The sequence below is a fragment of the Hipposideros armiger genome, unplaced genomic scaffold, assembly GCF_001890085.2.
Source record: "Hipposideros armiger isolate ML-2016 unplaced genomic scaffold, ASM189008v1 scaffold_61, whole genome shotgun sequence".
In the NCBI taxonomy this organism is placed as follows: domain Eukaryota; kingdom Metazoa; phylum Chordata; class Mammalia; order Chiroptera; family Hipposideridae; genus Hipposideros; species Hipposideros armiger.
In genome coordinates this window covers 2,808,815-2,833,098 of record NW_017731411.1, presented here as the reverse complement: position 1 = coordinate 2,833,098, position 24,284 = coordinate 2,808,815, and the positions used below count along the sequence as shown (strand labels likewise).

The window sequence follows — 24,284 nt, the reverse complement described above, 5'->3', positions numbered from 1 at the left end:
GAGCAGGTTTTGGGGTGTGTGTGTGTGTGTGTGTGTGTGTGTGTGTGTGTGTGTGTAACAGTAGTTCTGAGGCACGTAGAAAACAGCTGAGGAGAGATGTCCAGCAGGTGGTTGGCTATATGAGCCTGGAGTTCAGGGAAGAGCCCATGGCTGGCGACACACATGTATGAATTGTGGCACAGCGATGGGGTCCCCCTGGGACAGAGTGAAGATGGGGACAGCACCCTGGGGCTCTCTGAAGGTGTAGCACAGGAGCAGCATCTGACAAGGAGGCTGCAAGAGCAGCAGTGAGGTGGTGAAACCAGAAGGAAGTGGGATGACGAAGCCAGGAGAAGAGGAAGTTTCTAGAGTGGCCAGTGGGTTCTATTGTTGTCAATAGGTCAGACAAGCTAAGAACTAAATACAAAGTAGGTAGCTGAGTTCGGCAACATGGAAGCCATTTGCTGAATGGACAAACGAACATTTACTTCATTGGTTGGTACTTTTATTTAAAAATTAACTCATTTAGAAAGCCTGGTTGTATACTCTGCTGATGCCCACCAAGAATTAGGTGAGGGGGCCACTCCAAAGACAGTAGAGCAAGCAGCCTTCTCAGAGCAGCCTTCAAACGGGGCTGTGATACATCCAGCTGAGTGGTTGCTGCAAGTTAAAAGAGATCGCACCTGTTTGATTGCTCATGAGTGGAGAAATGGCTCCCACCTCTTCTTCAAAATAAAACTTAGAAACCACCAGTAAAGGATGGCCAAAGTGAGGCGGAAAAACTATTTCTGAAACTGGACTCACAAGTTTCCAAGGACACTGAAGTTTGGGACAGCTGTTTTGAATTTAGGAGCATGTTGACATGCCGAGTCTATGACTTTCCTGCAGCAAACCATTAACCTTTCAGCTTTTTCTCTAATAACCAATGAGGAGGTGACAGATTAGACTGGGTGATTCTTAAGCATTCTCCTCAAACTTCCTTGTGCGTCAGCATCACCTAGAGGTTTTGTTAAGCTACAGGTCCCTGGGCCCTGCCCCAGGGTTTCTGATGTAGTAGGCCAGGGTGGGGCCAGAGAAAACGCATTTCTAACAAGTACCAGGTGATGCTGCTGCTGCTGGTTCCAGGATCACCCTTGATGGCCTCCTTTCTGGATCATATGCTCCCGGAGAGGAGGAAGGCGCCCCTCTTGCTTGCCTGGTTCAGTAGGAGGCACTCAGTAAGTGTGTACGAAATGAGCAGATTAAACATGTCTTCTGTGGATCCCTCAGGGGTGAGGAGTGGGGTGCGTGCCACGGTGAATGTCAGGGAGAGACAGGCTGTCACCCGATTTGTTGCTGCTGATGCATGCGCCCTGGCAGCCCCACCCCAAGGACTCTGCTCAGGGCTTCCTGTGGCAAACCTTTGGATTCTGCATTCTTCTTCTTGAACCCTTCCTAACTTGCAGACTTTTACATTTTGACTGTCAGAAACCTTGTAACAGTTCAGTTCAGGCCTGCGTCTTCGTGGGTGGAGTTTAGGCAGAACACAGTGACATAAATTATTTAATGTGTAACATTTTTCTGAGATCCATTATGCAACCCCCAGTGAAGTGAGTCCTTTCTCTCCGCTCTCCAGGGCCATAGGAAACAGGGCGGGGACCTGGCACATGGCTTTTGAGAGATGGAATGAAAGTCTCAGTCAAAAGCACCATGAACGCTGGTGGCCACCTCCCAACTAGCACATGTGTTCTGATTGGAGGCACTGTACCCTCCCTGCACACACAGAGCTTTCTTTCTTCCTCGAGGAAAAGTGACTCTTTCACAGCCTTCCTTAGGCAAAGGAAATGGAAAGTCCCCAGCACCCTGAGCCCCACTCAGTTCCTCCAGGGCACTTTGCCTCCAGCTTTTCTCAAGTTCAGGGACAACCTGAGGCCCTTGCATGCAAGCTGGGTCCTGCTGAGCAATTGTGAGTTGTGTAGCTGGAGGCTGCGGCCAGCACTGCCCTCAAGGGGAGAAGCCCCTGTGCCGACCTCCTGGCCTTGACCGTGTCTTAGCCAGAAAACAGCTCTGGAGCCCGGCCTGGCCCTCCTAGGCTGCAGCCCCAAGCACAGCCCCATAGCCAGGGCTTTTCTGAGAAGCTGCTGATCTGAACCCTGCTGGCTCCACATTCCTGGATGATGAGGGAGGGATTCCAGTGTTTACTTTGAACAATGTTTTCCTGTGTCTGAACTGGCTGGTTGTTAAATTCTTCCAGATTTCTGGCTCTACGTTGCAGCTCCAACAGGGCAGAAACGGGTTTACGGCAGTTGGCATGGGAGCGAAAGCAGGGTCCGTCTGGACACCTTCTGCTTCGAGTTTCCACTCAGTGGATGGAAAGACTGTTAGCCTGGCTCTGTGGGCTCTGCACTCAGGAGGGGTTTGTTGTGGTCTCCACTCAGCACGTTCACTGTGCCTTTCGCATTTCCCACCCTAGAGGGCAAAAGTTAGCTTTTCTCCTTTAAATGTGGCTGGGAGTGAAAACCAGCCGAGCTTTGAAGGTCAGGACTTGCAGTTTTTTTCTCTGTTAGTATAAACCCAGAAGTTGGGCTCATAAGGAATTCATTTGGTGGGATATTGGGAAACTTGAGTGCATTCCTGTTTCTGGGGCCTGCTGTGCCAGGAGGTTTCAGATACACAGGAGGTCAGAGCTAAATGGGAGACGAGAGAGCAGCAGACACACGGGTATCCTTTTTTTCTACCCAGGAGGAAGTTGAGGAACCCAGAACTCTAGTAACTTGAGGGATGGAACGTTGGCCTATAAAGACCTGTCTCCAACCCAGCTGGTTAGATCACTCAGAACAGGACCTGTCTGGGATCATGGTAACCTGTAACTATTGCTGATATTTATTGCTGAGGAAGATGACCAATGATGACACAACCACAAGGGACCATGGGAGACATTCTTCTCTTTAAGTGTTGATACATTTAATAACTTTAAAGATACAGAGAACTTCAGGAAACCAACAGGATCATTTCAAAGATAAAGGTCCTCCTTACGTCCACCACACACAATAAACAGTTTCTCCATTCATGTGCCTGGGATGACGAGCAATTCGGGGACACTCTCATAGGACCATCCCTACAATGACTCGCTCTCTGTGGAGTCGTTGGTGAAGCTCCAATCTCTTAGCAGGTGCTGTTCAGCCTTTTGAATTAGAATAACCCAAAATCTGAGTAGGGCACAGGGCAGATGGTGGCCTTGAAACTCACATCATTCTAGACCCTGTGTTCTCAGACCCTGTAAATCTGAACCCCTTTTATGGTGTGTGTGCACATGCATGCTTGTGGAAGCACAAGCATGATAGGATGATTGACGGCAATTCTCTTGACTTCATGGCCCAGGTGGAACCTAAACAGTATTTATGTAGTGGGGTTGGATAAAATAGTTCACTGATAGAACTTGTCATTTTGACCTGGTTGCTTTCACAAAGCCATTTTGATGCCAAGGGCATTTTAACTTGGTCTTAAAAAGAGACCACTAAAATTTCAGCTTTCTATACCTCTTAAGTAATATGCAAGGCAAGTACCCTAGCACCATCTCTGAGTCCCATCCTTCCCACTTAGCCCCATCGCTCATTCCAATATTGACCCTTCTGGCCACGTCAGTATGTCTGCTGTGTCCAAATGGCCTTGTCAAAATTGACTGTTAGTGATGGGTTCATTTTTATATTTTATGGCCATAAATTCTTTATGTATATAAGTTCCCTTCTTCTAGCAGAAATTGTATTATTCTCTAGAGATGAGAGTGGAATAAAAGGAGGACTTAGTGAAATAGCTCCCACTACTGGCAGAATTATTTGGCAGAAAACCTTTCTCTGTTGAGTCTCATGGGTGGGATTTTTCCTCAGAATGTCTGGTAAGGGCTTTGTATCAGTTATCTCTTGTTGTGTGACAACTCACCTCAAAACTTAGTTGCTTAAAACAAACACTTGTTATCTCATTACTTCCCGTGGATCAGGAATCTGTGTGTGACTTAACTGTTTGCTTGTCTCAAGGACTCTCCAGGAAGGGACAGTCATTGTTTTGGCTGGGGCTGTGGTCCCATCTGAAGGCTCAATTGCAGGAGGATCCACTTCCAAGCTCACTCATGGTTATTGGGAAAATTAAGTTCCTCACAGGATGTTGAACTAAAGGCCTTTGTTCCTTGCTGGCTGTTGGCTGGAAATCTCTCTCGGTTCCTTGACGCATGGGCTTCTCCATAGGGCAGCTCATAATATGACAGCTGGCTTCCCTCAGAATGAGAGAGAGAGAGAGAGAGAGAGAGAGAGAGAGAGAGAGAGAGATGGAAACCAAGATTATTTTATAACCTAATCTCAGAAGTGACATCCTATCAATTTACCATATTCTATTGATAGAAGTGAGTTGCTAGATGTAGCTCATACCCAAGGGGAAGGGGTGTCACAAGGATGTGAATACCAGGAAGTGGGATCATTGGGGGCCATCTTAGAGGCTGCCTACCTCAGGCCATATGGGCCCAGTTTCTGTTGAGTCTGTGCAGCCTGTGGACCCTGCCACCCCAGCATTTCTGACAAGTCCGTGGTTATGATGGGCAGAAGGAAATGAGTTCCAGATTCACTCTTACTCCACTTGGGAGGAAAATACCTTCATTGGAATAGCATTCTAAAGACTTCTCAGAGGCAAATAATTCTGAATTTCTAAACTAGTTACATGTAACCTCGGCTCTCCCATCTCATCCCACTTCCATTCCAAGGAAAGCAAATGAGCCTAAGATAGCATCCATACTGGCCGCCCTATGCATGGTCTTTGTCATTCTCTGGATAAAGCACCATGATAGAGTGGCTCTCTAGAGTTCATCTAGTTCTCACCTTGGATGCCAACGCTATTCAGCATTCTTGTTACCAAAATAAGCTTCCAGCCATAAACTGGAGAATGAAATTTATACCATTAGTTCAAGATTCTTTGTATTCAACACAAAAGATCTTTGTGGTTCATGAAATACTTTTATCTGCATTAATTGAATTGTCATAACATCTGTGAGGCAGGATGTTTCTCATTCTGGATACAAAGAAACTGAGGTTCAGAAAGATTAAGCAATTCGCTCAAGGTTAGGCATAAAAAAGTGAATCTGGATTTCAAAACCAATTCTCCTGACTTGAAATTTGGAGCTCCACCCTGCGTCCCCTTTAATACTGTTTGCATACCTAAGCCTCCAGATTATTCCCAGTAGGAATTTGGCGAGACTTCTTGGCTCAATTTCACTCATTAAGTCATTCTAGACCTGGCTGCAGTGATCTGAGAAGAGAAATAAAAATCAGCTGGGACAAGGGCTATCAAAGCTTAAGACTGCACAGCAGACATGGCTGGTGACTTAGGAGAGTTAAACAAGGTGTGTGTGTGTGTGTGTGTGTGTGTGTGTGTGTGTGCGCGCATATGCAAGTGTGAACATGTTCATGCAAGCCCATATGTGTGTGGTTCATAGACTGTCATCCCAGGTACTATACAGATGTCCCACTCAGGGCTATGTGTGAGAGTGAATATATATGTGGCTACAAGTGGACACAGGTGCCTCAGACCTGCTCAGAATCAGGGGGTCTCTGTTTGGTGAGCAGAGGGTATAAATGGTATAAACAGGTCTGTTGGGATCTGAAAAGTGGGATAAATGGGGTGGGATGGGTGAGATATGGGGACAGTCATGTGGCAGCATTGTGTTGGAAGGTTCCCTGAGGCCATCTTCTGACCTCCTGCTGTTCCAGTCTCTTCCCTGATCTTTAACTTATTGACTTATTTTTGGTGAGATGCATTTTGTTACTAATTTCTCCACCCTGAAAACTGGACCACTTTGTTTTGGCATTGTGGAAAATCACAGTCCTGTAATTTAATGTTGAGGGTAACAGTCCAACCAATGGGCCTGGGTCTTATGCTCAATGCTTTACATGAACTCTCTCATGACAAAAATTCTCATGGCAATCTACAGATAGTTTCTACTATTGTCCCTATTTTACAGATGGGAACACTGAGACTTAAGAAGTTTAAGTATCTTGTTTCTGGTCACACAACTGAGAAGCAGTTAGCCTGTACTGAACACATGATCTTAATTCTATGCTACACTTTACTCCAAACAATTGTTTAATATGCAGGTTTTCCATATTAGGAACTTTGGCTAGTTCTCTTACCAGTTGCTCTCTTGAGATACTGAAATATTATGCATACTTAATAATATTGCAGAAATGCAAGAACAGCAAAGGAGAGAGCTGGGTTTTCTTCAATGATGTACAGGCCAGGCCTTTGCTGGGGAGAGGACATCCATACAACACACTCCATGAGGGCCCCGTTCTCAGATTTTACAAGCATTCAATGCATCCCTCCACTGTGCCAAGGAGACACATTACAGCCCTTGTTGTTTAATTAGATTTCTGACTCAACAAAAACTCCTTTTGTCAGAACTTCAAAATTTCCTGGCATGTTACCCATACATATTTTCTATGTGGTTAGAAGTTATGTTTCATTGTGTACTACTTGTATATATTTGTGCCTAGAAAGATTCATTTGAAATTAATGACTAAATAAATCTACCTAATTTCAAAAGAGCTCTTTCTTAACCTCTCGGGGAATTGATAATTGCTATTTTCTCTTTTAACCACAGGCAACAGTTTCCTATATATTCAATTGTCCAGTTTTCTCCAAAGCTGTTCATAATAGTTACAGTCTGTTATATTTTGCCAATTTACCTTCCGTATTCCGTGTTTCTTAGAAACCCAGTGAAATGAACTGCACCAGGGACCTACGAAAGCTTCCAGACAGGAGAAGTGAGCACAAGAGACCATTTCAACAAGGTAAGTCAGTCTGGCCTCATGTTTGGACCATAATTAGTCCTCAAAGTAGACAAATGTGGCCAAAAGTTGACTGGAATGTAATTATCTAACTTCTGAGCCTTAATAAACACAGTTTAGGGAAAGACAGACATATATCAAGCAAGTAACACACAATGGGCTAAACGGTCCTAATAGAACAGGCACCGAGGGGGGTTATATATAAGCCCGCCCAGGGGGCTGGCGGGTCCCCCAAAAGGAGTGTCATAGGAGCAGCTCTAGAAGGAGAGATAAAGGGACTGGAGAGCAGGGGCTACATGTCTAAATTTACAATTGTTCCGAGGGAAGAAAACACATCTGTGAAAAGGCAGTCACATCCACAAACAACAGCTGGAAGACACCCCAGGTGCTGCATCTGGTGGTGGTGAGACATGCATATGCATAAATGTGTGGGTGTACACACACACACACACACACACACACACACACACTCACACATCTGGTCATGTTGGTTGGGAATGGAGGGGACAGAGCACGTATTGGACAAGTGGAAATGGAATTGGAGGTTCAGAGGAAAAGTGGAGTAGGACTTGAGTTGGAATTAGGTACATTTAGGCCCCGGGGACTCCTCATATCAGCCAGGTTTCACTTCACCTTTCCTGGAATGTTGTGGCTGCAAGTTATTGCATTGTTGCTCTTCTGGGCACTTCACATGCAGTGTCTCATTCAGTCTTTGCAATAATCCTACAAAGGAGGTGAGTCATTCCCATTTTACAGATGGGGAAAATTTAAGCTGAGATAGAGATAGAGAGAGGGAGAGAGAGAGGGAGGAGGAAGTGATTTGCCCACTTAAAAGCAGTAAGTGACAGTACTAGGGTTTGAACCCAGGCCATTCCATTAGCCATATTTATTCATCATATTTATTAGGATGGTGTCCCACATTTTGCCAGTTGACCTTTTCTTGTAGTGGCTATTGTTGTCAGCTGGCCCATGATTTCCTTTGTGTCCTGTACAAGTGTGCAGCTACCTGATGTTTGGACTTCCAATAATCCTTAGAAATCTCAGGGGAAATTGCTGTGGCAATTGCAATTACATCTGTTTATGTAATGATTTTGATCCAAGTGCCTGAGGAAAGAGCAGTGAATGTGATAGAGGAGACCCCTGGTCTTATGGAACTTACCTTCTCATTGGTTAAGAGAAAATAAACAAAAGAGTAAATCATAAGAAATGTCAAGCAGGAATGGTGCTATGCAGAGAATTAAAATAGGAGACATAGTGGTGACTGGTGGTTACTTTAGGCAGCCATGAAGCCCTCACTGAAGAATTTACATTTAGGCTGAATCCTGACTTCTCAAAAGGAACAACCTATATGAAGATAAGGGAAAAGCACATCCCAGGCAGAGGAGGCAGCTGGAGATGGACCCTACTATGGGAACAGGCTTGGTAATGTTGAGAAGAGGAGAAAGACCGCTATGGCTGGTGCAGTGAGTGATGGGGGAGCTGTGCTAGCTAAGATGGGGGGATAGGCAAGGGCTAGATGAAGGTCAAGGTAAGGGATTTTCATTTTATCATAAATGGAATGGGAAGCCTTGGAGTGTTGGCAGCAGAATGATTTAATCTGACTTATGTTTAAAAACTATCACTCTGGGTACTCTGTGGAGAAGGAATTGTAAGGGAAAGAGTGGAAGCTGGGAGACTACCTAGCAGGTATTCAGTAGTCCAGTGACAAGATGTTGATGTCTTGGATAAGGATGGAGATGTAGAGAAGTTAAATAATGGTAGAGGATGGTGGTGGGAGAATAATGAAATGGATGTGAGAAGTGAAGAAGCAAGAGGAATCAAAGACAACCCTTAGGTTTTTGAATTGGGCAATCTGGCGAATGATGGTGCCTCTCTCTGAGATGGAAAAGACCAGAGAGGGACATATGAGGAGTGAGGTCAAGTGTTCTGTTGGAACCATGAATTTTGATATCTTATTAGATACTATACAGATGAAGATGTACAGGTGGCAGTGGGATATATAAATTTGGACTTTGGGGAAAGGGCCAGGCTAGAATTAAGATTTGTCAAAGATGAGATGTAAAGCCACAGAACTGGCTAATGTCAACTTGGGGGACTGTGGAGATAAAAAAAAGAAGGGAGCTCAGAAATCATTCATGGAGACTGAGAAGAAAGGTGGTGAGTTACACGGGAGGAGAATAGGTCCATGTGGTGTCATGAAAGCCAAATAGGAAAATGTTTCAAGAACATGAGAGTGGTTGACTACATCCAGGGCCATTGCATCTAGGGAGGTGAGAGGGGTGGGCCTGGGATGCAATGGAGAGGTGTTCTTTGATAAGAATAAGGATGCTTCACTCATCGTAGTGGGAGGGGAGGCAGCGTGCACAGGAGCAGTTGATGGGTGTGATGGGGGAGAGACGAGGGAGTTCCTGATAGATTCTTGGAGATTCCCCCAAGGAGGGTGAGGCAACGACGTCAGCTGAGAGTGAGAGGGAGAAGAAGGTGATGAGGAGGTTTGCAATAGTTGTTTGTGGAGTGGGAAAGTGAAAAAACTTGGAAAGGGGGAGAGTAGGGTGGGCTAGTTATGCTGACTGACTGAGGTAGAGGAAGAAGAGTGTGGGATATTAAAAGGATTCTGCAGCCAGACAACCTGAGTGAAAAACCTGGCTTTGTCACTTAACAGTGGTGCTATCTTGGACGTGCTAGTGAACATCCTTATGGGCTTTAGTTTCCTTGCTTGTAAAATGGGGATCATGTAGCATCTAGTACATACAATTTTTATAAGGATGAAATTAGGTAATATAAGTAAGATGCCCAGACTGTACCTAGTACATAGTGCATGGCACAGAAACTTCAGCTATTATTATTTCGTGCGAGACCAGTCAGAACAGTTGTGTTTTTCTCCCACCATGTTTAGTTGCTGAGGTGGCACACCCAGAAAGCCCAACAGTTGGGTGTTACTAGTACTGGGGCTTGGTCATACAAATACGGTTATAGGGAGAGAGGGGTAAGGCAGTTAAGGTCATTTGCAAGAGGTTATAATGAGAAACTATGGGATTTAAACAGGATAAAGCAGGAAGTGAGGGTATGAAGGGGTGACTGAGACAGGGAGGCATAGTGAGTGGATTCAGATAGAGGAATTGCTAGGTGGGGAGCTGCTTGAGGGGCAAGCTGGAAGGACAGAGGAAGAACAGAGTGGGATGCTCATAGTTGAGATTGTGGTTATAGTGTGGTTATTGGTAATGATAAGAAAAATGGACTAACCACAGGGGTAGGTGGCAGGGACTGGGAGGAAGACAAGGTTAATGGAGGTGAGAAGGTCAAGGAAGGTTAGGCTAGAGATTTGCATGGATCATTGATAAGATGATGAAGAAACCATTGATGATGGTAGGAGTAAGGTGGCAAAGGAAGCCAGTGTGCCAGGAACTAAAGTTGTCAGTGACTGAGGGGCAGAGGCCAGGGATCAGAAGCTGGCAACAACCAGGGGGATGGGGTGGTATAGTCTGATGGCATGAGCTTCAAAGAAGCAGGAAGGGAAATGGCTTGAGAATGGCAGTGGGGAGAAAAGGGGAAAAGTATCCACGTCCAGAAACCTGTAGGTCATGACGGGACAAACAGCCCTTCCTTGAGAGACCTGCCAGGGACGTGGTATCAGAAGGGCCAGGAGGGAGGACACTTCCTTTGGTGATGATCTCACAAAACACTCTTGGCAGAAAGTCTCAGGGATACATGGGGGTAGGGGTGTCTACAAATGGCAGCTTTTATCCTCAGCTTTTCAGATTTTGAACACAATTTTATCAGTTTCCTCAAGACTCTGAGTAAACCTTTTGATCCCCAACAATTTTCTCCGTATAATGTGGTGAATGCTACTTGTAATAGGGTCATTTTTGCCTTCCTCCAAGAGCACAGGGGAAGGACAGACTCTCTTTCTGGAAGAGTTAGTGAAGGTTTCCCTGCGTGGCTGAGCTACCCTCTGGGTGTTGGAGGACATTCAGTTCCTTAGAAGTGAGGAAGATAATTCAGGACAACAGGTCATGCCAAGAAGTCAATGCATGAGGGCTTGGCAAGTGTGGGGAATGATGGGGTACTTAGAGTCACTGGAGTGTCAAGTGTATCTGTGTGTGTGGAGGGGGAGAGTCGTAGTGATAGAAGCAAGACAGGGAAGCTTTTCTGGGACTAAATTTTGAAGGATCTTGTGCACTGTGCTAAGGACTTGCATTTGTATCTTGTAGGCCGTAAGTAGTAAATCAGTTTTGAACATAAGTGTGACATGATCAGATCTTTCTCAGTTGGTTTTCTCTGCTTAGAATGACATGCCTGGTGTAGTGCTTGGCACATAATAAGCATTCAGTAAATATTTGTTGAGTGAGCGGATGCATATATTTATAAATGATAATTCTTTCAGTAGCCATGTGGAAGATAAACTAGGGGGTAAGACAATAGAAGTTGGAAAACCTATTTGGAAAATGTACACTGATCCTGGGGTGGAAGAGAGAAGGAGGAATTGAGTTTCTACTTTGAGGGTCAGGAAGGATGGTGATGTCATTGGCAGAAGCAAAACATGAAGACAGAGATGTTTGTAGAAATATGGGGTGACAATCAATACTGAGCTTTGTTGTGAATGGATTTAAAATTGAAGAAAAGGCAACATTTAGAGGAACTTGTTTAATAAGCTGTTGGAAATAAGAATCTCTTAGAAGAGAGATAGGTCCTAGGAACATATTTTGGTTAATTTATCAAGGTCTCAGTGGTACTAAAGACATAGAGTGGTAAGGCTTTGGGAAGTGATTAATTTTGACCAAACTCCAAGAAAAATTATTATAATTTGGGATGCCAATATAATAATTTATAATGGGACATAAACCTATGTATTATTTGATATATCAATTTTCAGAAGATTGCTGAGTGAACAAGAAAAAAAGGGGACACTTTCATCAAGTCATGTAGCCAAGGAATCTCTCTTTTTATTCATTCACTTTTCAGAGAATAAATATTGACATTTCCAAGTCCATGGTACCCTGTCCTTTGCACAGTGCTAGAGGAAACTTGCAAAATTTAGAAGGATCTTTTCCACACTTTCTTGCTTTCTCAATAGGAAATATGGGACACAATTTGACAATTTCTTGATGGGGCAGGGACCTGATTAAGAGCATCTATAATTTTTATTGGGAACACTATTGGAATGGACTCATTATATTCAGGGCTTAGGTGGGGAATTGAGGCTGGAGGCCCCTACACTAAATGGCTCATGCTTTCTGTGCTTTCATAGGAAATTGGTTTGCTTGCCGTGGTTCTTTGGTTTCCTCAACCGTCACCCCATGTCTTGACAATTGGGTGGATTATTTTACACTTCCTTTTTTGGAGAGGGTTGTTGGGTGGCCTTCACTTGGCTCCTACATCTTGAGCTCTAGGCACAATACCTTGAAAGTTTAGAGAGTATTTTTCATTGACCCTATTGCTATGTCCTTGCTATCACATCCAGTTTTAACACAGCATCACAATGCATAGGAATATTTTGGGGGCAGTTTCCCTGTGCATAGCTGGTCTTGGCCACGGGGAGCTGATTCTTTTTAACTTCTTGACCCTCCTATGACTGGAATGGCAGTAGGGGGCTTTGGCTTCAGTTCTCCTGCCTGAAGTCTGCCTCACATCGGCACTGGCAGCAGTCATTCACAGACTCCATTTCAGTTTCTGGCCTCATCATTATGGCCAGTGTGCTCCAATGAATGGTAGACCTTGGAGCTGGTAGGAACCCTAGAGACCAGACCATGGCAGCAAACATCCAGCCTGCTCTTTGTCCATGAAGATAGGGGAGCAGGGAGGACACTGATAGCCTCTCAGCATTGGAGGGGTAGTGGCTTTGGCAATAATGAATTCTTTGGGAGACTAGCAACTATCAGGAGCCAACATTTTCTGAGCACCTTGCTGTACAAAGATTTATAAAAAGTGGAAGTGCACCAATGAGCTTTCATTTTAAAAGACACAGCTCATCACTTACAGTGGCTAAAATTGGAAACACCTTAAAACCCCTAAATGGAGACAGGATTAATACTGGTTCATTTAGTTGATGGATTATTAATCAGTCTCTAAAATAATTATGAGGAATCTTTAAGAACATGAGAAAATGCAATATAATGTTAGCACAAAAATGATGGGCTCAAAAGGATATGTACATTTTGTGACCATAACCATGTGAGAACTTGGTGAGAGCACACAGGTAATAGTTGTGTGATGGTACTGGGATTGTGAGATTACAAAGTAACATTTTCCAAACTTTCTATGATACTGATGTATAATTTCAGTTATGAGAACACATACAAATAAATATAGCAAAATACAACTGGCAATCATCAACATGGCACATGCCTTGAATTGCTCTTTTTTTTTTTTTTAAAGATTTTTATTGGGGAACTAGGGGATGGGAACAGCGCTGGGGAATTGGGGGAAGGGGAACAGCCTAGTTGCTGTCCTTTTGTTCTTCAGTCTAGTTCTGGAGGACGTTGCTTCACTGGCCCAAGTTGGCACCATCATTGCGCTCTTCCTGGGCAAGGCAGATCAGCCACCAGCTTCTGGACGGCCGCTCACTGCGGCTGCTGGCCACTCACGCTGACTGCCGGCTACACACGGTAGCCCATGGCAACCCACTGCAGCAGGGCCTGCAGCCTACGCCATCGCCGGTGACTCATGGCAGCCCAGCTCCAGGTTGAGCTGTTGTTCAGCATCTTAGCTGTAGAGGGCAGTGTTACTGGCCCTCATATGTGGGATCCAAACTGGGGCCCTCTGGCGTCCCAAGCCAGCTTTTAACCAACGTGCCACTTGGTCAGCCCCTGAATTGCTCTTTAGGAAAGGAAATGGTTTGTTCTGCTTCCTCTTCACAATCTGTTAGTGAGTGTGACTGATTCTGGCCACATGTGGGAAGGAGTTTGAGGCTCTGCTCATTGGATAGAGTTGTCTGTGCACAGCATTCACTCCATCTTCCAATGTTAACAGTTCTGGGTACCATCTATTGTGTTGTCGAAAAAGTCATGATGCATTTTTGCAACAAAAAACAGAAAAATACGTCATGATTTTTGCAACAACCCAATACAAAGCTTTTCTTCCTTTGCTTTATCCCCAAATATTGCATTTCCTTTTGCCTAATTTCCATTTTGTAGCTTGTTTTAAGACTAAAATTATTGCTAAGTATGAATAAAGAGATTCAGGGAAAAGTACAGTCAAACTCTTTAAATTTCAGGAGGCGATTTATTTGGATTGTGTTTCAACTGGGGTCTGCTCATCCTCGACCATTGGGAGTTTTGTTTTAAACATAATTTGAGGTTATCTGTGATGCAAGAGTTGGGTGCAACGTGTGGTAGATGGATTTTCTCACATTTGGGCGTGAACTAGGAAAACCATATGATATTGAGGACTTGCCAACAGGCTGATGGAATAATTGAATCCTATACAAGGCAGCCACTTTAGTTCTTTGCTTCTAGGCAAAGTCTCAAATGTAAGTCACCCTTTGCAAAACAAACACTCGCCTGGATTGCTAGTGCTTTGAGCATTTTAAAAAGGGGTGGCTTGGCCCAGTGATTGAGGCCAGTCCTGGGAAATGGCTGTCTGTTTCCCCTATGTGTTCCCTAGGCTCACAATGCCCCCATTGTTCCAGCGGAGCAGGACTTCCGTTTTCTTATTGAGTAGACATTGCGAGGCCACACATTTTCATGGTCCCTTTGCTCATGAGCCAGCTGTCAGGCAGAGAGAGGGTCTCCGAGTGCAAATTCCCTAAAGTCTTTTCATGTTCAGTTTCCTGAATATAAGGTTGCAGGGCTATTTCTTGCTGCCTGTTTTTCCATATCTTTCTTGCTTGTCTGCCTATTAATGTGCAAGTCTACCCCAAAGTGTGCACGGAAGGAAAGGCTGAAAAGCTCTCCTCTGATTATGCCTGTTTGGCATGTTCCGAAAATTTCATTTGAAAACTTGGAACTCGATCTATAGATACTATGGTCACATGTGCTTTGTGCCTAATGGGTCTTCATATTATATCTTAAAATGGTCATTTTTATTTTTATGATTGGATAGTCCTTGGATAAGTAAAAAATTAAATTCATAGTTGTACCTGATGGGTGCGCAATGCCCAGTGCTTCTTCCTGTTGTGAATTTGTAAAGCATTTATTCAGCCAACTCAACACTGTAGTTCGTAGGAAGAAAACATACAACTTGGAAACAACCCATGTGACCTGCACCCTCAGAGAAGAATGTACACCCTGAGCAGAGAAGAACTTCATTCAGAATTTGAAAGCACTGAGTCTGGCATTAAAACAATGCCCACTGCCTATCATCCTCCTTGTCTTTCAAGATTCAGCACAACCACCTTCTCTTCTGGAACCTGTTTCTTGATATCCTTCCCCATTCAGGCTGAGTTAGGAAGCTTACGGTCTGTCTCCTCATGGGCCTGTGAGCTCCTTGAGCCAAGGCTCTGCCTCATTCTGTGGTGTCCCTAGCACCTGCTCAGTGCCTGGTATATGAGACACACAATAACTGTCTGCAGATTGACTGATGGGACTTGTTTTGGCCTATATACAAGATAGCTCTACTTTTTTTCTGATGATGACAAAAATGACATGGAGCATCCTTGTTTGAATTATTATTGACATGGGAAACAAACCTTCTTTGTGAACCCTTGATATTTGAGAAAGTTAGACCCCAAAGCAAGAGGTGAGTGTGGAAAATTCATTGTGTGTTTTAGGTGAGTTCAGGACCTGCACCAATACAGATTTGTTGAAGTAATGCATGCATGAGTGAATGGATGGGTGCTGCATGGCCATAGATACTTGAACTCTATTTCCACTGCTGTGTCTCTCAAGGTATACATGTAATCCTTAGCGAAAATACACAGAGTACAGAAACATGATCAACAAGCAGGGTATCCCCTACCTACCCACCATACATAGTGAATTGATAAAGCCAGATTTGTGTTAGAAGATGGGCACTTCTGAGTTGGCTCCCTCCTCCCCACCCCAGATGAGGTTAGAGATAATGACTTCTGCCAGAAAAAGGCATGGTCTACTATATTAGAACATGTTGATAACTACCAAAGCTGCCTTTCACATGCAACTCGATTTTTTTTTTTAAAGATTTTATTGGGAAATTGGGGGCGGGGAACAGCGTTGAGGAATCAGGGAAGAGGAACAGACAAGTTGCTGTCCTTTTTGTTCTTCAGTCTAGTTGTGGAGGACATCGCTTCACTGACCCATGTTGGTATTGTGATCATTGCGCTCTTCCCGGCTGAGGCAGATCGGTCACCGGACACTGGACGACTGCTCATGGTGGCTATTGGCAGCTCACGCTGTCTGTGGGCCACTCACGCTGGCTGCTGGGCACTCACGGTAGCTCACAGCAGCCCACTGCAGCAGGGGCTGCAGCCTATGCCTTCGACGACGACTCAAAGCAGCCCAACTCCAGGTCGAGCTGTTGTTCACCATCTTAGCTGTGGAGGATGCAGCATCACTGGCCCTCATGCAGGATCTGAACCGGGGCCCTGCTGCTCAGAGCTCGCATCCCAAGACAATTCTTAACCAATGTGCTATTCGGCCAGCCCCGGAACTTGATTTTTTAACAAAGGGCTGTAATAAGCTTGTTTCTCGTCTCCTTGGAGCATGTGTATATTTGGGGGAGGGGCAGTGATGAGGAAGAAAAGGTGGCCAACATAGGAAGAGAGGAGAGAACTCCTCTTATTTCCTGAAAGATCAACTTGCCCCTCACACCCTTATTCCCCTATATCTTAACAGCTCCAGGATTCCAAATGCTCCCAGCATCAGTGCTGCTAAAGTCACATCAAATCACCCCACCTAGAGCCCATCAGGGAGAGGTGAGACTACAGCAAGAGTTTCCATAGCCTCCATGGGATGAGGGGCAGGATAAAGAGGTGGAGAGAGTCATGAAAAGGCAGGGCTAGTGGGAAGTCTGTGGTGTGTACACTGTATTTTCCCAGGTCTGAAATGCAGGGCATTAGAGCATGTACTTGGCCTGTAACATGGAAGGGAGGCAGGGATACACTCGGGATGGAGATCGACACATAAAACACACACTGCACCAGGTTGATTCATGCCCAGGAATGTTTCTCCAGATCTTAGAGATAAGCCTTTCAAGACACTGCTGGCCTAAGTGGCAGCTTCCTCTTCAGCCAAAAATAAATGAGGAGCAGCCAGAGGGCAGACAAGCAAACAGAGGGCAGGGGAGGAAGTGAGAGGCTGAGGAGGATAACATGCAGGGGTGAAATGAAACTGCACCAGCTTCCTGTTTCGGAACTGGTTCTCTTTCTGGGGTCAGACAAGACTCTTGGGCATAGCAGAGGGAGAAAAGGGAGAGATGAGACACAAGCGAGACAAAATACCTGCAGACGAGAGCAGAGAAGAGAGGAAAGAAGCTGAACAGATGGAAATAGGTCTAGTTTCCAGTAGAGCACTAGGCCCTCATGCTGGCTTGTTCTTCTGGGTGTGGACACTTTTGTGGGACCAACCTTTTGAGGCTGATTTCAGAGGGGGTGAGTCATTGAAGACCCAGCTATACCCTGAGTAGGTTCATCCTTCCATCCTCTTATATCATAACATTTTCTGATGCTCACAGTTCCGAAACAAGGGCTGGAGAAGGATTTCAGAAGCCACACATTTTCCTGGTTATTTGTTCTGCGAGATGCCCTACCCAATGAATGAATGAATGATTCCTTGGTCAAATGAGATTAGAGGAAATCAATCTACCTTTTGGAGAGTTACAGAATAAGTTAACATAGTACAGGCTCTGAGAAGTCCTGCATTAAAGGAATTTGTTAAACATGTCAGTTTTCAAACGCCTCACTGAGGACAGTCCTGCTAAATTTACATTGCACAGCACCATGCACTACATCAATAGTGTTCCTTGGATTAAGCAAGCTATGTGGCCATCTAGAGTTATCTTTTATTTATTTTTCCCTTTAAGTAAAGCCTATTAACATTTTGAGAGATTCTTGCATTCTAGGGGACACAGCTTAGGAAACACTGGGTTAAGATAACATCTTGCCTGTCATGAGTGTGCAAACGGCACTACTTTCACAGCGTTATTGGGGCTAAAAGTCTGAGTGGTGCTGACTTGTGCCAGTGCACTCATCTATCGGTCCTGCCTGGAACCCAAAAAATCCTTTTGCAAGATGGTTTCCTGAGATAAGGATGCAGCTTGTGGCTACAGACCCTAGAGGGTGAGATTAGCTTTCATGAGAATCCCATTCATAGCCACAGTTTTCTTAGCTCAGTACTTTAAGGCACTGGTTCTCCTTTGATCTAAGTCAGTCAATTCCGGTATTGGCAGGTGGTGGTGGAAATGACCATTTCCATGGTCATTTTAAACGTTTTAAGGTCACTGATATGCATGCAGTACACAGAATACTTATAACGAAGAATTCTGGAATTAAAATACGTGTCTCAGAACTGCCAAAGGACTGAAATGATCTCCTGTACCTGTTTCCCATCTCTTACATAGTTAATGCCCTATAAATCCTATAAATCTTCAGTGGTTTTTTTTTTTTAAGTTTAAATTCTATAATAGTAGTTCCCAACCTTTGCTGCACATTAGAATCAAGCTTTGAATTCTGATGCCTGTGTCGTTTCTCATTCCAGTTAGATCACAATGTTGGGGGCGGGAGCTGGGCATTTGAATTTTGAAAAGATCCCCAGTGATTCCAATGAGCAGCAAAGTTGAGGGCTTGCTTGTTTAGAGGCACATTTGTTTCCAGACATTTCAATATAACAGCCATGCCTCTGTGAGAGAAGCAAGACAGAAATCCATTCTCATCCTCATCTCATAAGTGAGATAACAGAGGTCCTGAGAAGTTAAGGATCATGATCAAGGTCATACATTTGTGTCAGGTTCCAGGCAAGTATCACTCCTTTGAAATTATTTAGCCTAAACCCAGCATATCAGACTAGATTCTGGAAATGGTGGGATAAGAGATTTGGTAGGAGGGTGGGAGGAGCTGGGCTTGTAAACTCAGTGGATTGAACATGGGCCTTTGTGCCTGTAGGAGAAACAAGAAAACGGTTTCAATGTTATGCCTCCTGCCCCTCCCATCAGTGCTATTCCTGTCTGTAGACTGCTGGTTTGCATTTATAGGGAGACAAAATGGAACCTTTGTGCCAGAGTTGAAGAAAATTATCAAAGCCCACAGCTTGTCTTCAGACTTAATGTCAACTATTTGTCTCCTTTTATTTTCCAACAAACAAGTCATCCCCATGAGTTTTGAGGCTGTTTTAAACATCCCCTCCCTTGGTTTTATAGTTTCCTAGTTCCTGCATCAGCAGGTATGAAAACAACCTGCCCTTCTCGAGAATTGTCCTATCAGCCACAGAGGGCTGTTTGGAGGGGTCCGATGACTATGGAGAGAAGTTTTGAGCAAGATGGTGGGTTACACAATTGCAGGTGCACGTTTAAACAAACAATTCATGAAAACTGGGCTTCTTTGAGGCTTCAGAGATCATTAGCTAGAAGCTTAGAAGAAAGGATAAAAGGAATTATCCAAAATTCTGAAAATACCAGCAGCTCAAAACATTTTCTCACCACCAGACATGATTTAGTAACCCTATTGTACATTCGGGGAGAAGTACAAACACACAGGAAGATAAGTCAAGAATTCTCCTTCATTGTAGGTGGACAGATTGGGCTGGGGAACACTTGGATGGCATGCTCAATTTTATTGGGTACTTGGAATTGATGACCTGAAATTCTGAGATCCCATGGCAGGTCTTAGAAGGAGAAATAAGATGCCTCCACTTCCAATTTTTCTTTTTTACTATTATGTAAAACTGTCTCAAGGTTAGAGGATTATTTGATCATTTTTTTTTCTCCCCCAGGCTCAGAAACATGATATTGTAAATTATCCTAAAAATGTATTGTCAAGATTGTTAGTAAGACTTGATAGTAGGGACTCCTGGATCAGGGGAGGTTTGACAAAAACTAGTGTTTTTTTTTTTTTTAAGAGTATGAATGAATCTCTAAAATGCTATCCTTTGTTAGATGTGTTGTAATGAAATGCTGATATTTGTGAATAATTTACTTTAAATATAGTGAAATTTAAGGTTGTCCCTGCCGACAACACACTTGTATTCCACAACGGTTTCTTGATTAGAGGAAAAAAGGGGTAGAAAACCTGGGAATTGCTTATCTCAGGGAAGTGTTTCACATGGAACTGAAAGAAAGATTTAGATTTGTTATCCAGTCTTTAGACCCACTGCATTATGGGAGAGTTAGTTAGAAACTCAAATTCTCAGGTCCCCAAAGCAGACCTCCAGGATCAGAGTCACAAGGGGTGACACCCAGCTGTCTGTGTTTTAACAAGTAATTCTAATACTCACTAAAGTTTGAGAAGCATTTTCCTAGAGTGATGGTCCTCAAATGTGGTCTCCTGACCAACATCACCAGCATCACCTGGGAACTTGTTAGAAATCATCTAAGGCTCTTTTTTCATAGAAATGCTTCATGACACTTTTAAATAAATATCCAAAGTCCACAGAGATGGCAAAACTGAACATATAAAATAAGGAATTTTCAGGCCGGCCGAGTGGCGCGATGGTTAAGAACTGGCTTGGGACGCCAGAGGGCCCCGGTTCGGATCCCACATATGAGGGCCAGTGACACTGCCCTCTACAGCTAAGATGTACAACAACTCGACCTGGAGCTGGGCTGCCATGAGTCGCCAGCGACGGCGTAGGCTGCAGCCCCTGTGGCAGTGGGTTGCCATGGGCTACCGTGTGTATCCAGCAGCTAGTGTGAGTGGCCAGCAGCCAGCGTGAGCGGCTGTCCAGAAGCCAGCGACTGATCTGCCTCGCCTGGGAAGAGCGCAATGATGGTGCCAACTTGGGCCAGTGAAGCAATGTCCTCCACAACTAGACTGAAGAACAAAAGGACAGCAACTTGTCTGTTCCCCTTCCCCCAATTCCCCAGCACTGTTCCCATCCCCCCAGTCCCCCAATAAAAAATAAATCTAAAAAAAAAATAATAAAAAAAAGGAATTTTCAGGTAAAAATTCTCAGATGTGTCTTTTCCAGTTTTAGAACTGGAAAGGAACTGAAAAGTTCTCCTGGATCTGTTTGATGTCACCACACTAGGTAGTTAACAATACAACCTTACAAATCTTCAGTGTTTCCCTCCCGCCTTTGGTTTAGAACACTCACTGCTGAATCAGCACTTCTGGAGGTGGGCCCAGCAGCCTGAATTATAACAAGCCCTCCAGGGACATGTACCCTCAAGTTCAAGAGCCACGAGACTGCTGTTCCCATCAAATTCCCCTCATGCAAGGCCATGTAGAGCATTAAGACTTCCCTATGTCAGCCTGAGCCTGGGGCCCTGAAGTGGACTCCTGGCAGCTGCCCATCTCGGCTAATGCCAGGCTTGAGAAGTACAGCCTGGAGGGCAGGAACTTGGCCCACTTTCAGTAACATGAGCATACATGAACTCTGGGAGAGAAGATGACATGGTTTGGAAGTGGGGAAGTGGGGGCCTTCCTTCACTTTTTCCATGGTCGAACCTCCACACAGCCCCCAGGCTGTCCAGCACTCAGTCCTTGAAAGCTTGGAGTCCAGAAAGCAGAGGGCCTAGCGACTGACATGACCTCCTTTGCTGGGCTCACCCAGCCTCTTTCCTTTCCATGGAAGGCGTGTCCTCATCTCCAAGAGCAGGATCATACAGAGACCCTTTCTTTTGGGATCCCAGGGTGGTTGCTGATCTTTTTCTTCTCAGGTCATTCCGCGGTGGCTCTGGCTAATGAGTGTATTTTCCCAAAGGTACTTGGACCTGTGATGTGAAGAACCCTGTAAAAATGAACAAGAAGATTGATGCCAGACAGATGAAGACAGGTGAAGGTAGGGTGTGGGGCCGTAACAATGGGAGCTTCTGCTGTGGGGTTGGTTAGAGTTGGAGGATTTGGGGGGAAAGACAAACAGGTGGGGTGCAGGGGTGGCACTCATGTTATACTGATTGAGAGGATATAGCATGTTTGGGAGGTAGAAGAGGGTTGCTGCTCATTTTGCTCTAGACAGTTTCAGTTTTACCTCTGCCAGAGATAAGCAAATGGCCTAATCTGTGAGATCTGTGAATTCTGCATTTGTTCTCAGGAGACAGGATGAGCAGTCAAGCTTTGATGCACATTTTCTAGTGAGACGTTGTATCAGACACCTTGCCTTCCTTGGGCAGAATGATACTGTTGCAGGGAGATGGAACCTTCCACAACATGCTCCTTCCTGACCATTATGTCCCCAGATGAGCTCCAGCTCCTGAACACCCACGAGGCAGCATGAGAATAACTATTTGATCTGCACTGTCTCCTGATTATCCCCATTTATAGTGTCTGTCACTGAATTCAGGCTGGAGGTGGCAAGATGAACCTTTTAATTCCACTGCCTCCCAAACTCCTATTGAAGTGGCCAAAGAAATATAAAATCAAGGGAAGTATGCACCACTTGAGAAAACAGGGGAAGGTAAAAGCTGCAGGAGAGTAATTTTGAGGCATTTTTCTGTTAATGGAGTGACATTTCAAAGGGAAGAAGGAAGGACTGACCTGCCCTTGATTTGGTATCTACAAAAGAATAGGCTGCTTGGTAAACTAATAGATAGAATTTCTAGTAAAGCCCTTTCACTCCAAACACCCAAAACTTCTGGCCAGTGGCTACAATGAAAAGCTTATGAATTTTGGAGTCCATTAGACTTGAGTTCAAACTCACCATTTACTAGTTGTGCAACCTAGTCAGCCTCAGTCTCACCCTCTGTTAAATGGGGATAATATTCATTCTAAGATGCAACAAGGATTAAATAAAATAGTGCAGACAATGAGACATAGCCAAAACATTCACAGTTAGCATTGACTGATCACTACATGCCAGGTACTGTGTTAGAAGCTTTACATAAATTATTTCCTTTAATCTACAAGAAAGCCCTATTAAGTGGATCTTACTGTAATCACTATTTTACACAGAAGGGTTAAGACACTTGCTCAAGGTTCGCAAAAGTTAGTAGAGAAGGAATTTGAACTCAAGCAGTCTCAATGCAGAACCCATGCATTAAAGCCCATACTGTTCCAAACCCTTAAAATATACTACTTTATTTAATCCTTACAATAGGCTTATGGTAACCATTTTTTATTGGTGGAAAAAATAGAAGCTCAGAGCTAAACTTTGATGTTATACAAAGATCTGAAACCAAGCCTACTTGACTCCAAGTTCCCCGCTCTTTAGTATAATATCATGCTGTTCTTTAATTGATAGATTCTATGGCATGTCATTCTGTCTCCCAATTTAGGATTAGATTTTATTCCCACTGAACACAAGGGATGGAAAGGCTATTATGCATGAGGGGGAGACATTCAGAATGTAGTTCTAATACCCTCCAATTCTTTGAAGAATTGAATTATTGTCTGTGAGGGCCTCTAAATTGCCTACCTTCTCTTTACTGGTAGAACGCACAGAAAACATTGGGCTTCCCCTGAAACTGCTTGACAAACATGACCCGTGGCCAGCCTATGTTACGTATACCTCCCCGATGGTGAGAAGACTCATCGAGAAAAGCAAAGCTAGAGAACTGGAATGCATGCAAGCTCTAGAGAAAAGGGGAGGGACACTGAGGCAGAACAAGTCTTCCAGCATCATCCATCTGAGAAGGAGAAAGTCATCCAAGACAACCGGCAACATGGTGTTCATGGACACGGACTCAGAGACCACATTATCAGTGTGGGATGCTTTCTCGGTGCTGGACATGGAGCACACCGTTATCCCAGAACCCGTACACTTTCATACGGATTCCAGAGAATGTCCGACCGCAAACTATAACAAGATCATCTTCTCTCAAAAACCTATGATGAGGACGCTTCCATACAGCTCACTTCTGACCAGCAAGGAAAAACACTCGAATGTTTAGGAAGGAGTCCCTGCAGCTATCCTCTGAGATTGTACAGCAATTAAGCTCCATTTGCCACAAATTTCACTATGTTCTTTAAATTTGAATGTTCCCTTGCTTGTGTCAAGGTTGGCTGTGATAAACCAGATCAGAAAGTGAACTGTGGGTGGGTGGGTGGGGACATCCCCTGCAGCATCTCAGTCAGATGGGGCTGGGAAGCCCCAGGCACCAGTTCCCACCATCAATGCTTAGAGCCTAACTGTGGGTGAATTAGTCCGGGTCCAGGCAGGAGACCGAAGTCATACCAGTTATATTACCAGAGATAATTTAATATCAAGAATTATTAACCAGGTAACTGAAAAGACGGGAAGACAACATGAAGTTATTAATGGAGGTGGCACCTGCAGGAAGCGGTTATCACCTCCACGGCTGGGGACAAGGGGAAGATATTGGATTTACTGAAAGTTAGACCCTTGGAGAAGGGGCGTGTGGGCTGAATCTCAGATTTCTGAGGTGGGGGAGTAGGGACTTTCCTCAGCTGGGGCTGGTGTCTATGAGCTCAGAGGAGAGCCCCTGTGGGGATGGTACCCCTGCCTCTGAGGTGGGGAAGCTGTTTTGGCTGAG

At 44.5% G+C, this 24,284-nt stretch overlaps 1 protein-coding gene across 2 annotated transcripts; it reads left to right on the top strand.

The window, feature by feature from the left end:
- The first annotated feature begins 1,126 nt into the window (after window positions 1–1,126).
- Window positions 1,127–23,806, top strand: CDRT4 (CMT1A duplicated region transcript 4). 2 transcript variants are annotated; one of them, XM_019641496.1, is made up of 4 exons: window positions 1,127–1,196; window positions 6,710–6,791; window positions 21,557–21,628; window positions 23,224–23,806. In XM_019641496.1, exons 1-4 carry the CDS (start codon window positions 1,137–1,139, stop codon window positions 23,679–23,681), a joined length of 672 nt encoding a protein of 223 aa, XP_019497041.1. In that variant the 5' UTR covers window positions 1,127–1,136; the 3' UTR covers window positions 23,682–23,806. The 2 variants fall into 2 exon arrangements, with proteins under 2 accessions (XP_019497041.1, XP_019497040.1); XM_019641495.1 differs by having other exon boundaries at window positions 21,557–21,634.
- Window positions 23,807–24,284: the final 478 nt, after the last annotated feature.

Excerpts from the sequence above, each read along its gene's own strand:
- CDRT4 (XM_019641495.1), top strand. The coding sequence starts at position 1,137 with ATGCTCCCGGAGAGGAGGAAGGCGCCCCTCTTGCTTGCCTGGTTCAGT. Across the intron at positions 6,792-21,556 it reads CAAGAGACCATTTCAACAAG|GTACTTGGACCTGTGATGTG; the intron begins GTAAGTCAGTCT and ends ATTTTCCCAAAG. Across the intron at positions 21,635-23,223 it reads ACAGATGAAGACAGGTGAAG|AACGCACAGAAAACATTGGG; the intron begins GTAGGGTGTGGG and ends CTTTACTGGTAG.